The sequence below is a fragment of the Pocillopora damicornis genome, chromosome 1 (assembly GCF_964200805.1).
Source record: "Pocillopora damicornis chromosome 1, jaPocDami1.2, whole genome shotgun sequence".
Lineage (NCBI taxonomy): Eukaryota > Metazoa > Cnidaria > Anthozoa > Scleractinia > Pocilloporidae > Pocillopora > Pocillopora damicornis.
The window spans coordinates 4,279,198-4,294,480 of NC_142670.1; the positions used below are offsets into that span (position 1 = coordinate 4,279,198).

Sequence of the window (15,283 nt, forward strand, 5' to 3'; positions counted from 1 at the left end):
CCGGCCCTTCGCTACGTAAGTAACCATTTCTTGTTTGACACATCGGTGTTTTCACTCGCATTGATATTTCATTGTTCCGCTTTGAGATAAGCGGTTAACAATACTCACGAGTAAGGAGTCAAGATGTAACTTATTAACTTTTACTATTTTTATCATCCAATTACAGATCGGAACCATTCCTGTATTTAGTCGCTTGTATCGCATGGTGTATTCGAAGTTAAGATCAGAGAGCGTTTACGCTTTTGAGGAGGCGAAGATGGATATCTACCGAAAATTTTTTTAGAATACGTTGTTTTCGTGCAGATGTGGGGTCTAAAGCTGAGGTGAGTGGTAGTTTTGTGTTTAATTCGACAAATTAGCTCTAATTTGCCGTAGCTACCATAATGCTCTGAGGCGTAAATTCAAATAACGAACGTTTCATTCAAAGAAAGTGCATTTTTTCGTTTACTAAATTATGGATTAAAATAAGTTTTGGTATGTTTCGGAAATTTTCCATTCTCGTCAGCGTAGGATGAGGTGGAAATTGATAAACTGCGGAGTGAAAACTTACTCAGCGTAAATTTCGTTTGTTTATCAAATTTAAATGCCTTGGCTCAATCCCGAGTCCGAAATTTAACGGCGATTTACAGTACAACTCTATTGTGGGTAAATGTATCTAAATGAGCTTCAACAAAGAGAATTTATTACTCAGTCTACAAGGCATGTAAATTTCGAATTAATGAGATAGAGCAAAAAACTACACGTCAACAGATGTGTTCTTATACGTGTGCAGCGAAATTAAAAGTACATATTTATATGTTTTAGATTGAATCGATCTCAAGAGAGGTGACAAACTAAATTAGGATGTCGTCTTTAACCTTAGTTAACAATGACTTCGATTTGCCCGCCTGTGACGAATAACACAAACATTCTCAATCATACATGAACATGGTAAATAGGAATCTGAACATTACCTTTTCTTAACTATGATTTTTATTGACATCCTTATACAACTTCCACATTCGTCAGGGCATGTTGTACAACCTGAGAAATTAAAGCCATCTAAGTTATGCTAGTATTTTAAGTCAAGTAATGTAAATTAAGTAAAAACTGTTGCATGAGACTTCTTTTCTAATTTCATGTTGACAGTGTATTTTTTTCAATCCATAGGGACAAGATAGCTCAACAGCACAGCTATCTTGCAGTCAAACATAATCTTTGACTTGCTTATGATGAAGGTGAGCAATTAGTAACTTAAGTGTTAATTACCAGTAACAAATTTGCTCTTAATCCAAAGCTTTCGGCGGTAAAAATGATAGACAACAATCACTTTCAAGCAATTTATTACCTTTTTTAAATAGCCTGACTAAATAATTTAAGGGAAGAAAATTAGGTAAGAATGCTTGATCAAAATACTTTATGAATGTACTGTAATCTTCCAGGATTGTAGTGATTTCAGAGCAACTTTCTTTTGTGAAGAGTACTTGATACCTCATCTGATAACTCATAGTCATCAGGATTGGCAAGCTGGTTATTCTGCATTAAAAGGTTGCATCCCATAATTTTATATCAGACTGTAGTTACTTAGTAGCCTTTAGGACAAGAACTTGTATTTTTTCCAGGTGGTTTTCATACCTGTTGGCACAATATCTGGATTTGGGGTTGCGGTTGAGGTTGTTGCACAATTTTTCAAGCTGTATCACTTCAGGTGTTTTACCTAGTACAGCCTCTGCTGCTTTTGCTGTTTTTGAAGTGAGGGGCTGGTTACTTTCATCTGACCTAAAACAAATCTCATGCTCTGAAAGCTGTGGAAGTTGGTTTTGCTCTAGAGGCTCTGCTATTTTCTTGGGGTTGTTGTTCCTTTCCTTGTTCTTTGTCACCCTGTAAGTGGTCATGTAAGTTTTCAAGTTGTGATTCTTCTCTAAAAATAACTGCAGCAACTTCCATGTCATCACCATTGTCTATGTCCTCACAAGATGGTTCTTGAGAAAAGAAAAAAAAGGGACTAGACTATAATTTAATTGCTACAATTGTTTTATCATGTAAATGAATTTCCTTGTAGTATTGATATAGTACTTTACATACGCCTAATTACTCTCAGGCAAAAATCAAGATCTATACCATGTAACTAAGGAAGCAATTTAGTTCTCAATTGCTCATTTTTCTGTGCTAAGATGAAGCCACAGGAACAAATATGTTGTGTGTATTTTGGTTGCTTATTTTCCTTCACATTTTGTGTACATGTTTCATTTCACTGAAATTCTATCATTGACTACTATAATAACTTGAATGCAAAATACTTTGTGGTTTGGTGATGAGATCAGTTTCTTCTGGCTGACATTCTTCAGCGGCTGAGGGGCTGTCATCATCAAGATGTAACTTGTTGTAAACTAGTTCCCCACTCTTACTTCTCAGCTGGTATAGAGGCAGTTCTTCGGGTTTCTCAGAACATTTTTTCCAAGCAGTCTCCAAACTGGTTTGAATGGGTTTGACTGAATTAGACCTGAACTGAAAGACACGAGGACCATCAGGGTGATGTGTGGCTTCACTAGAACCATCATGGAACTCTACTGAACCATCATCTTTCCAGTGCCACCAAACCCCTGGTCCTGGAAGCAGGAAATCACCTATTTCCTTCAGCTGAGCCTGCCATAATCTTGCCTTCTTCATTAACAGGTCTTTGCATACTGTTGTGTTTGCTCTGTCAGGTAACCTCTTTGCCAACTTTGTAATTTCCCATTCTTGAATGCTGACTGTATTTTCCTTTACAGTGATATCTTCTCCCAGTATGTGAAGAATTCGGATTCGGATATGATTCGGCACCAAATCTTAAGCATGTTTGCTCCATGTCTTTCTTGTTATGTCTACAATTCTGTCCAAAAACCTTTCCAACAACTTAGCATTGATGGATGAAAGACACACCAGCATGTAGATGACAGAAGCATGATGCAGAGCAATGTAATAGTAGATACCATACAATTTACGAATGGTCATGGTCTTGGGTGGGGCTAGTATGGCTCTCATTGCCGGTGTATGTTTAAATAAAAGGTTTAGATTACTGCATTTTATGTGAGTACAATGGGAATACACCTGCAGGTGGAACATGTACTTTGGATTTTGTAGGTTGTTCATAATTCGTATGCCTTTCTTGAAAGCCACCTGAAAAAGCTACAGCATATGATGGGTTTGATATGTCACAAATTTTTGAGAGCCCAGAAGGAAAAGAGGGACTAGGAGGAGTGGGGTAATGGAGTGTTGAGGGGGTAGGAGTGGGGTAATGGATTATTGAGGGGGTAGGAGTGGGGTAATGGAGTATTGAGGGGTAGGAGTGTGGTAATGGAGTGTTGAGGGGGTAAGAGTGGGGTAATTGAGTGTTGAGGGGGTAAGAGTGGGGTAATGGAGTGTTGAGGGAGTAGGAGTGGGGTAATGGAGTGTTGAAGGGGTAGGAGTGGGGTAATGGAGTGTTGAGGGGGTAGGAGTGGGGTAATGGAGTGTTGAGGGGGTAGGAGTGGGGTAATGGAGTGTTGAGGGGGTAGGAGTGGGGTAATGGAGTGTTGAGGGGGTAGGAGTGGGGTAATCGAGTGTTGAGGGGGTAGGAGTGGGGTAATGGAGTGTTGAGGGGGTAGGAGTGTGGTAATGGAGTGTTGAGGGGGTAGGAGTGTGGTAATGAAGTGTTGAGGGGGTAGGAGTGGGGTAATGGAGTGTTTATGGGGTAGGAGTGGGGTAATTGAATGTTGAGGGGGCAGTAATAAGTTGTTTCTCTTCTTAAGCAAAGAGAGATCTCAGCTCCTGGTGCTGTTCATTCCTCTTCTCCTGGACAATGTTATTTATGTCATTTTTTTGTTCACAGCTAATTCTGTTAATGTCCAGTGACACTGGAATCTGGTTAAGTGTAATGGAGAATCAGTATAAGTAGCAAGGTATAAATCCTGGGATAAATGTTATTGAACATAATTGACTGACTGACTGTCAAGTAAATACATGCATGTAAGAGGATTGGCTAAGTAAGTAATGTGTAAAAGTTGGTTAATGTTTTGAGGTGGCTTTAACTCTGAAATATCTGAATTAATTGTTTCAGCTAATCATCTCATCAGTAACTGCAAATTATATTATGGATTAGGAAGACTTTAAACTTGATTATGAATCTGAGTTAGATCTCAGTTTTTTTTCTTTTAAATGACTTTTTAAATGTATGGAAGGGTTTACATGTATACCTCAAGTGTCTGCAAGAGTACAAAGTGACACAGATCTTCATGCACAATATTTAATTTGCTGGTGTTCATGATAGCAAAGTACTTACTCTTTTTCTGATGAAATGTATTAGTGTTGACTCCCCAGGACTTTAGTTACTCCTTCAAGACTTGCCCAGCATTGGGTGGTGGAACACTTGCCCCTTTTCTTCTTATTTGATACTCCTTGGCCTTCTCAGACCAGTTCACAGTCTTCCAGTCGTTCACATCCAGCATTAGCTACTCTAGGTTTCCATCCACAGTACTGGGAACGTGCGACCTCTTCTGTCGCTTGGGGGCATTTTTTTCCCTCCTTTTGGCTTCATCAATGGTTTCAAACATTCTACCATTCTTTGCCTTTTCCTGGCTGCGAAAGATTTTCTTTGAGCCAGGTGAAGGTTGACATCATTATTTTTTCCAGGAATTTTCTACATTTTTTTAAAATTTTCTCTCAACAGGTGAAACTTTCTTTGTCAACCCAGCCTTGGGAACCATGGACATTCCTTCTCCAAAGGACTTTCCCAGTTGCTCCTTACATACAGAGTCGAATTCCTTATCTATTACTGACCCTATCTTTTTCACTTCTTTTTTTGTTGGTTTGAAGATTTTTTTTCCTGGAAGCTCTTTGGCTTGACTTTTTACTTCTGTGGATGCCTACCTTCTGCTCGCGACACAACCTGTGCTTTTTTTGAAGAGGCTACTCTCTACTGGTGTTGTTAAGAGACAAAATTTGCATTCTTCTACTTGGTGCATAGTTTTTTTTACCCTGGGCAGTCTTCTCCCAGCTTTCCATAAATGCAATATGCGTTTAGATACTGTTCCTTTTTTTTCTGGCGGCGACCACTGTAAAATTTGGCTATCAATGGCCTTATATTTCGGATCAATATCAATATCTGGGCAACTGCCCACCTACCCCTCCCCTAACCCAACAACGGTCTATTGATAACAAGTGAGGGTTAATGTTGGGGTAGGGGAGGGGTAGGTGGGCATTATTAAACCTTCACACTGTAACATCAGTAAGCATATTCTCCTTACTGTTCTCAATACATTTTTGTTATGTGTTGGCAGGGAGAATTTGTTTAACAATCAAGAGGTTCTTTAGTTTGTTATTATTGCCTTTATTCTCATAACCCTAATGTTTGATTCAGGGGTGATATTGAAAGATTATTGATTATTGCCTTTATTCTCATAACCCTAATGTTTGATTCAGGGGTGATATTGATGCTAGACACTATCAGGAATTAAAGGGTTAAAGGAAGCAGGTTATTAAAAAAATTATAACTTTGATTCAAGCAAGTATTTGAATATGTGAGTAACATTGGATGTTTTCACATGTAACAGGATGATCGAGCTGAAGATGGCCTCAAAAAGGAGTGAACTCCACTGCAACAAATAAGTCACTACTTTTGAAACTCAAGCACTTGGTAAATACACCTTGGTTTGCAATTCTGATGATTACAGTTTGCTGAGGTAATTGAAATGTCAGTCTCCAAGCAGGAACCATCCACATGACCTGTAGAGTCATAAGCCATGAGATAACTTTAGAGAAATGCATTTGTGTCAGTAGAACTATTGTGAGTACAGTACCACCTAGTGACAAAAGTTAATGATTTCCTGTAAGTATGAATGTTTGGGAGAAGTTATAGTGGTAACTGATGCTTTTTTGCTAAAATGCATAGGATTTAATGTTTGTAAAGTATATCTCTTAGCTTTTAAACTTTCAAATTTGTATTAATTGTAACTGTTTACCATATTTATTTCTTTGTACCTCAAGCCCTCAAAAGTTGAAGCAAGTTAGTCAATTACCTGATTTCCTGGTTTGAAATTGTGGGATTGATTGATTTATTATTGATTGATTTATAATTTTGCTGTGTAAGTTGCCACATTATAACATGTAATATTATTATTTGAATTGCATTAAATACTCTCGCCCATTAATGCATGGTGTTTCTTATCAATACTCATACCCAAACTAAAGATTGATATTAGGAATTGGTCACAAGATATGTAAGTTTTAAATGGTGGGAAACTGGAGAGGAAAAAATCCCTCTTCAATTAGGACTAAAATTAAAGTGGGCTCTGCTATTTTAATTCATGTTTTTACTTTGATCTGCATGAAAGTAAAATTAATTGGCATCCGCATAATGCACAAAGCAAGAATATAAAAGACCTAGCTTGATAAGTTATAAAATTAAAATAAGAAAGTTGTGCAGACCATAATCTTGCCTTTTATCCTTCTCTGGATATTTACTCAAATAGCATAGTCACTATCAGTCTCTTGCACTCTCACTCTCACTCTTCACTGAGCATGTGGAAAGATGATAACCTTGGGAATTTTTTTTAAATGAAGTGAGGAAAGTTTGCCCTCTTACCACATATAGTTCTTTTGTACGTCATCAGTACATACCTAGTCTTATTTGTACATTAAGTTGATTGTTCTAGGTAGGCTAACCTAATAAATTAGTTGTGAAATTTCTTTGTTTGACTCAATTTTACCTGACAAACCTAAACTGAATAATAGAAACTTGAAATTTATTTCTTCTCCTTTTGAGGTGTACATCAAAATTTTGAAGTCATGGCAGGCTTGAACTACAGGTTTATAAGAAATCTGCATATGTGTATGTGTGTTTTAACATATAAAACCGGTGAAAAGGTTGCTTAACTTTTTTCATTAGTACACATTTCTTTTTCTTTTTCGCTAGATTTAAAAATATCTAGAAAGAGAGTTTATTCTAAATCGTTTCCGAGAATCATGTGCATATGTAGACAGCCTGGTGACGTCAGTTTTCTTTTTACTTAGTTCGAATAATGTTATCTTTCTATTAGGCCTGCTGACACATCCAACGCTTGCTTCTATCAGTTCGACTTCTTCCTTATATTTACTTCATTTTATCAATTTTTTCAAATTTCAAATCAAATTACCATGAATAAAAACAGGCTTTTCTCACGTCACAATCGACATTCCTTTCCTAGCAGCATGAAGGAAGTTTGTCATCATAGACTCAGTTAAACGATCTGCCACGAGTCTCCTACAACTCAGTGGAGGAGCAGCTGAAGTACTAATCGGACGGTCGTAGCTCCGACTCCTAATTGTAGCACACCGAGTTCTTTTTTCTTGAGTATACCTGTGTCATTCCCTGAAGGACATCATCTTTCATTGTTTATTTCCCTTGAAATGTCGTCTTTTTGGCTGGAAGGTGTGAGAAAGCTTTCGGAATAATCTTTTGTTGTGCAATGTTCCTTCATTCTGATATTTAGCGATGATAGAAAACAAATACGCATGCATAGCATATTTTTGTTTATATTTTGATAATGTAGTTCCGTTATCTTTAAATACATTGTAGAAACCATGACCAGATTATAGGCCTCGCGCTTGAGCCGCGAATCAAAGCGGAATAATAAAAAAAACTCGCTCCTGAACCTACAGTACTCAAGTGGAACTCGGGTGAGTGCTGAAGTGTTACTTAGAAGTCTTGGGTGTTTTTACACCACAAGAGAAACACAGATACCGAAAGCATAGTGAAGGAAATTTTCCTATTAATGATGCAGGCGATTTGTCGGCCTGGAAACTTGACGATTTTTTTTGGAAAGGTTGACCAAGTGAGCTGTAATTCGACGGATGAGCGAAAAGGAATGACATAAGGCCAAAGTTCGCAAAAAGTTACTGTATAGCGAATACGAATAACAATGCAAGGTAAAATGAAATCCGATTTTCTTCGACTGGATAACGTGGAATTCTCGAAAATTAGGAAATTTCCGTCTGTTGGAATACAAATACTAGTGATTTTGTTTGGTTTGCCCAATCGGAAAATATCCAAAACGTGGTAAAAAATGATGAAAAACACAAAGATATTTGAACTTCCCAATTTCTTTTGGCTACTATTAAAGAGAAAGGTGTTGTAGTGGATTAAAGCTTTCATTTCGCATACTATTTGTCAACAAATTAAACATTCCCATCCATAACGATCCAAACTGGCACAGAGATGACATCCCAACACTTAAATGAGAGCTATGTTGAAATGAATTACTAAAATGGCGTTGGTGTTCAAAACAGAATAATAATAATGATTATAATGATAATTCAAAAGATAAAAACAGATTGATATGAAAAACACTTTGAAATTACATTGCCGAACTTTCATACTGTATTTGATCTGTCGTCAATGCTTTCAAAGTACAAAAAGCAATTCATTATTTATTCAATACCAAAGCCTATTGCATTTTCGTTCAATCAAGTATGAAAAGAGTAAGCCTCTCACCATGTGATATAGTCTTATACCATTCTCAAATTACCACAAAACGTTCCTTAGCTTAGCAATTTGCACAATATTTTAAAGATCTCACGAACGTGCTAAACAACCCTGGCAGTTCTTGTCATCATTGACAAAGAAACGTCAGGTAAATTTTAATGACTTCAAGTACCAACTGAAAGGCGAGCTTTTCCAGGTACCAGTGATGCAAATTTTGATAATCATTAATAATTGAATTTTGATATTAACTTATAAGCCAGGCGTAGGCAGCAAAGTGTAGATGAGGTGCTATTCCATGCTTGAAATGAATCTCAGGTCATTTCCAGTAAATTGCTGCGCTTTTACTTTCATTTTTTTGGGAATTTGGTTTACTCGTAAAACGAATGCAAGCCAAGGTAAGAAAATTGTATGATAAATACCAATTTGCTTTCGCAAGTCCTGGTAAAAGTTGCCGTGAAAGAACTCGTTTGACTTGAAAGTGTATATTGCATTGTTGATGCATTCATTGTAATAAAGATTGATTAGTTGTTCTGATATTACGACGTGGAAAAGAAATGAAACTTGGAAAAACAATTACGCGTGAGACTTTGAAAAAAGGCAATGCCTAAAGAGAAGCATTATCATAATTTCACATGAAAACGAAAAAATGAGGTTAGCTTTTCGCTTGGAAATTGTCGACCGTCTCGGGTAGTTTTTCACTGTAAATGGTTAATGTATTTGCTGTGGAAGGATGTGTCTCCTGTCCACCGTGCCTCCACTGGTCTATCGTGTTTAAGATTAACACCCTTTTTTTTTATTTAAAGCACATATGAGAAGCGCACATAATGCTCAGGGTTCCACGTCTTTGAACAAATGCTATCAGATTTATATAACGCAAAAATATTAAACCAAAAAAAGAAAAAAAAAACATAGAAATTACACCCGCCAAAGTTGCAACTCTACTTTGGTTAAAATTCATTAATGATGTTTGGGCGACATGGAAACAAACTGGTCCTTAATCATCTCCAAGCTTAAGTCTTGGCTTAATTTATTCAATACTCGACCGTGAGGCGTCCGATAAGTCTCTTTAAAGATTTATTGATATACTTTGTTCCATGCAAGACCGAAGCTACTGAAGCTAACCTATCGCGGCCAATGCGCGCAACCCAACCCGCCACACAAGTAGTTCATCAGGGACCCTAAGGAAACTGCGACAGCGGCAGCAACGAGGATGTGGCAAAGCATTACACTTAGTTATACAAACATTACTTGCAAATGTAATAATGCTTATGCTGTTGACAGTACTTTCAATACTTTAATACAATACTACTCGCAGCATCAATATTCAAGATTAAAGTAGCAAGGAAACTAAGAGATTTTTAGGGCAATAAGATATCTTTTTCTTACCTCGCATGATCATGCAGGTTTTCTTAGAGAATCCTTAAGATTTTGCTTCCAATTAATTATCAGGTATTTGTCGACGTTTGAAGTTTACTACAACAGTTGATGGATATGCTCTTAAAGGTCATGTGATCAAGAATATCTCCGTCAAAGCTGCTATTCATCTGCACAGTCATTGTAAAAACCTATGTATAATGGAGGATACCTGTGTATCTATCAATATAGGTCTCTTAAAAGGCAGATTTCTTTGCCAGCTGAGTAACTCTGACCACATAAAACATCCAGGAGATCTTGAGAAGGAGGAAGGATTCACGTATAGAGGCAGAGAGGGGAGCAACCCGCTCAATAACACAAAGGTAAGCAAATTTATATCAAATTCAGACGATCAGGTCTGCTAGTGGTCGATGCCAGGATCTGTTCGCTTACAGGAGCAGAAATGACTTCATGTTGCTGTGATCTGTCAGAGTACAGGCGCAGCACTGAAGTCACGTTTCTATGCGTCCTTAAAGCGCAAAGAAAACATTTTAAAAGCCATGCAGTTTGAAGTCAGTTCTTTATTCTCCTTGCCGGTAAACTGTTATCAAAAAACAAAACTAGGAAAAGAGGCCCGAAAGTGAAGCATTAAAGAAAAAACCCTTTCTTCTCTCTTTGCCAACATAATTTAAGATAATGGACAGTTTTGGAAATCCAATCTTAATTGGAAGACAACAAGGCAACGACAATTAAGAAGAGCCAAGAAATTTAGCAATATTAAAGAGGGGGTGAATACAGATTTCATTTGGAAAAACTTAATGAAAAATTGATGAAATTGAAAAAAAATACATAGAAAAATTTGATGCAATATCATTGTTTTTTCATCAGTATATTACATCACAGCATTAAGATAGAGATCACCTTTTTTCAGCGTGTAGCCATGATTATAGTACTCAGTCATTTTCTTCTTTATAAGCACTTCTATCAAAATCTAATAGAACAACCTAAATCAGAAAGAAAATATGTTTATGATTAAAGTTGATTAAGCTATACTTTTGGTTTGGTTTCAGAGCGCGTGCCACACCAGCCCGTGTCTAAATGGAGGCACATGCCAACCTGGAATAACGGTTATGGACTATAAATGTGTCTGTCAATCCGGCTTTAAGGGAAAAGGATGTGAAAAAGGTAAAAGTTACGTCAGTTATGATAAGTAGCAAAAGTAGTTCGCACGCCTCCGGATCCCCACCCCCTCCCCAGCACCCATTTGTCGGTGGCCGACAACCCTCCGATCAACAGAAATCATGTAATTCATCTGAAAAAAAGAAACTTGAAAGCCCCCTTCTCCCTCCAAACAATATTGCCTGGAATCGGTGAGCAGTTTGATAACATCAGTGAAATGGGGGGAAGGAGAGAGAAATGAAATTTACAGAAAAAATTCAAAAAGTAATAGAGCGTACACTTTATTGTAGTTAAATATTGCTGACATTGTGTATTTTTTAATTGACGCATTGCCACGACTTGCAATCAATTCTCGTGAAAAAATTATTAATTTTAATTAGTCGGTTGTTATTGATGCAAGCGAGCCCGTGGTAACATTTAACAATGAACACGAGAAAATAAAACGCTTATGATTGGCTAAAAACGAGTACATTCTCATTTAATACGAGTGCAAATTATAAATAGCGTCGTCTATCTTGCCTTTTTCTGATGCTTTTCTCATGTACTTCATTACCAAGTAATAACATGATTCCTCTTGCAACTTGGTGTACTAAGCACTTGTAAATTTTTCAAAGACAACAAATTATACCTGCCCTAAGGGCTCGTGCACATCTGTTGTCATTGAAAATTTTTATTCTTGTTTATCAACAACAAAATGCAATCGAAATCATTTTACTACCTATACGTATAAAAAGGTCAAAATCTGTTTTTTTTCTTTGCTTATAACATCAGTAGCTTACTGTAAGGATAAAGTTTAGATCATAAAAAGGGAGTATCGTTTCTTTTCAATATATTCTTAAAATACCAAAACTACTTCGCTAGCAAAGTACTCAATTTGCTAAGTATTAAAGTATTATTTTCATAAAAATCTTGTCAATGGTTTTTGTGATGTGTTATGACCATAGAAACCAAAAGGCTGTTTTTATTTTCTGGCTTGAAAGCTCCGTTTCCTGCCTGGTATTGTCCCAATCTCACCCCTTCAAGTTTTAGCACAGTGAGAGAGGTCTTAGTAAAATCTAACCCTTGGTAACTGACATCTAGGTTTCCTCACTCAAGATTGGTTTTGTATAGGTAATAACATGATTTGGAATGCAATTTAGTGTTAATAAGCACGAGTAATTTTTTTGAAAGACAACAAAACTGCACGAGCGCGTAGGGCAAATGCAGTTTGTTGTCTTTGAAAAATTCCAAAGCGCTTAGTACACCAAACTGCAAGAGAAATCATATCATTACTTGTTAATAATGTATGCGACAAAACATCGCAGAAAATCGAGATAGACGAAATGTTTGCAATTTATACTCGTGTTACAGCTTTGCACTCGAGTTTCAACTTTGCACTCGCGTTACATGAGAATGCATTCGTTTTTAGCCAATAAGAAGCACGTAATTTTTTTCATGTACATTATTGGATCAGTTATTCTGCATATTTCAGGGTTTCAACGCCGTATTTACAAATCTGGACAGAACAGGACGCACTGGTCCCAAATCACTTGACAATCATTACGCAGGTCAGGATCACGATGGACAAGTTTCTTTGTCGAGAGGTATTCAACTCTGGACTGTGCCTTATTCTGGTCACTACAGAATAGAAGCAATTGGAGCCGCAGGTGGTTACAATGAGCAGCGCGACGGCATATACGCCGAGTATCGAGGAAGAGGTGCAAGAATAAGTGGAACTTTTGTATTGATTAATGGAGAAATCATTCAAATTCTCGTTGGCCAGGAGGGGGGCAAGAGTGAACGCACAAGTAGTGGAGGGGGTGGATCTTTTGTAGTCAAAGAAACAAATGACTGCTTGGTAATTGCTGGAGGAGGTGGTGGTGTAATCGACCCGCAATCAAGACATGCAGGATGTGATGCCAGTGCAAACACAACGGGGAATCCTGGCTATAGATCACGGTCGGGGGGGAGCAATGGACATGGTTCCCAGACGGTTGATGATTGTAAAGCAGGTCAGGGTCTATATTATAAATAAAACGTGACGATCAGTAATGGTAATGGACTGAGTGGAGTCCAATTCGGTCTGTAATCATACGAGTGATAACAAAGTCGGACGACTGGCAGCGGGAGTCTGTTTTGTTTATCAGGATTGATTACTCAAAAATTACAATTACCGAGAAAAGAAGAATGGCCTAGTTATGAAAGACAAAGAACATTTGTCTGTACACTGATTCTATGGTTGTTGAGTTCAAGGTTGTGATTGGTTGATTTTAATTACAACTTTGAATATGATTGGCCTATTGAACTGTCCAATACTAACAACTTGGCAAGTGAATTGGTGGAAAGTAGGAAATTATCAAACCAATCACAATCGAGGAAATTGTTATCTTAATGATAACAAGGGGAAGACTTCGATTAAAAAATATGTAGTTATAATTATCGTTAGAATTTTATTCGAGGATGCTTCCAACTGAACAGTTCACTTTAGCTGTTGTTAGTCTGAAATCGTGATTATTTACACCAAATTGAATCCGAATTTGTTTGACTACCTATACCTATATTACTGATATTTGTTATTTGATGTTCAGGTGGCGGTGGCGGAGGTTTTTACTCAGATGGAAGGAGTGGACTGGAATATGGAGGAGTATTGGGAAATGGCAGCGAAGGTGGTAAGGCTTTTCTCAACGGAGGGAAAGGGGGCAGGGCCCTAATACCTATTATGTTCGGCGGCTTTGGTGGTGGTGGTGGAGGTACACAATATAAAGGGGGTGCATGCGGTGGAGGGGGGTACTCTGGAGGAAGCAGTGGGGCTGGTGTACGCGATTCCTGTGGGGGTGGAGGTGGATCGTTTAACTAGGGAAGAGATCAGCAGAATGAATGTTGTTACAACTCAGATGGGCATGGTCAGGTGACCGTAACATTGCTGAAAGGAAACTAGCAGTTTACCGTATTAGGGCAACGGAACGTACACGATATGCTACGATATTACGTTAAAGAACAGGCAAAAAATACGGACAGTATCTGTTTTCCCTCGCCCTACACGGGGATTGGAAAATATTCACGCATATTATTCGTGAAACCATCGAATAAGTTGTAATTATTGACAACTAACGTAAAGAACATAGAGATCAACCATTAATGTTGATTAATTTCAATGAAATGCGGCTACGGCCTTAGGAAGGCCGCACATACCACTGATTTGAATATAAAAGAGAGATAATTCAAAGCTGTAGTGGTGTGTGTAGAGATTTCATATGTTTGATCACATGTTTGAATAAAAATTTCCTTTACTCGAGCCCTTCGGCTGCTGCCCTTTTCAATAACATGCGAAGGTAAACTTTAACCTCAGAACGTGTAATCCTGATGCCTTATTAAAAAAAAGAATAACAGGGAGGCAACGCCAAGGAAGACATCGATTGGAATTTTCATCTTCCTTTATAAGTTTGCAAATGGCTGGACGTGTTTACCGTCTCTTGAGGCGCCCACCTAAATTCGGTCAAACGTGTGGGAGCAGCCATGAGTTAAACATGGAAAACATGAATCATTTAACGTCGGGGCTAAAGTTCTCAGACCATGCAAATTTTTGATGATTTCAACATGTTGTTTTGCACAGGACGGCTAAGAGACATATAAAGTTTTAAAACACACGCGCTGAGGCATTTTTCTGCCCATTTGATATTTTGTTTTGTCACTTCCTCGTTATCGTCCCAATCGTGGTTTGACTTAGTTCCTTATGACTAATTAAGAGCCAATTATTTTCCGTCCGGCCCGACCGACCTCAGTTAGTAATTACATACATTATAATTTTTCAGAGGTTGTCGAAAAATGCCACAACGGCTATTAAACTTGACGACCAGTTTTGTCGATGATGGTTTTGCTGTTGTTCCGTAATTTATGGTTGATAAACATATTCTATAAGACATTTTGTGTGTAACATTGCAAAGTATTTTTACAAATTCTGCCGTATATTTACAATCCCGCAGGGCGAGTCAAAATAAAAATAACAAGTAGATATACCAAGCGATATCACACACCAATCCGTCTACTAAGTTACTTTTATCTAGCTGATTAATTTTATGACCATTTCCTATAAGGCAACGACGAAAAAAATAGAAACAAAATGCGGTTTTTTGTCAGGTCTTGTGTTACGCTCACGTCGGACATGCACATGAGACGTCAACCTGTCAAACAAAGTTTTACAACGATTCAATGTTGAGATACAAAGTGACATATTATCAATGACAACTGTTTGAATAATTAATTTATTGCCAGTGGAAAAAAACAGTATGCCTAAAGACAAACTCTCAAAGACAT

At 37.6% G+C, this 15,283-nt stretch overlaps 1 protein-coding gene and 1 long non-coding RNA gene across 2 annotated transcripts; both read left to right on the forward strand.

Annotated features, from left to right (window-relative positions):
- LOC149051421 (uncharacterized) lies at positions 1–6,684 on the forward strand. The gene is made up of 4 exons (XR_016180954.1): positions 1–15; positions 167–323; positions 1,150–1,217; positions 5,550–6,684. It is a non-coding gene; the product is annotated as an uncharacterized LOC149051421 (long non-coding RNA).
- Positions 6,685–10,032: 3,348 nt separating this feature from the next.
- Positions 10,033–14,836, forward strand: LOC149051422 (uncharacterized). The gene is made up of 4 exons (XM_089214207.1): positions 10,033–10,194; positions 10,940–10,996; positions 12,462–12,981; positions 13,558–14,836. The coding sequence occupies exons 1-4, from the start codon at positions 10,033–10,035 to the stop codon at positions 13,824–13,826; spliced, it is 1,008 nt and encodes a 335-aa protein (XP_089070333.1). The 3' UTR covers positions 13,827–14,836.
- Positions 14,837–15,283: the final 447 nt, after the last annotated feature.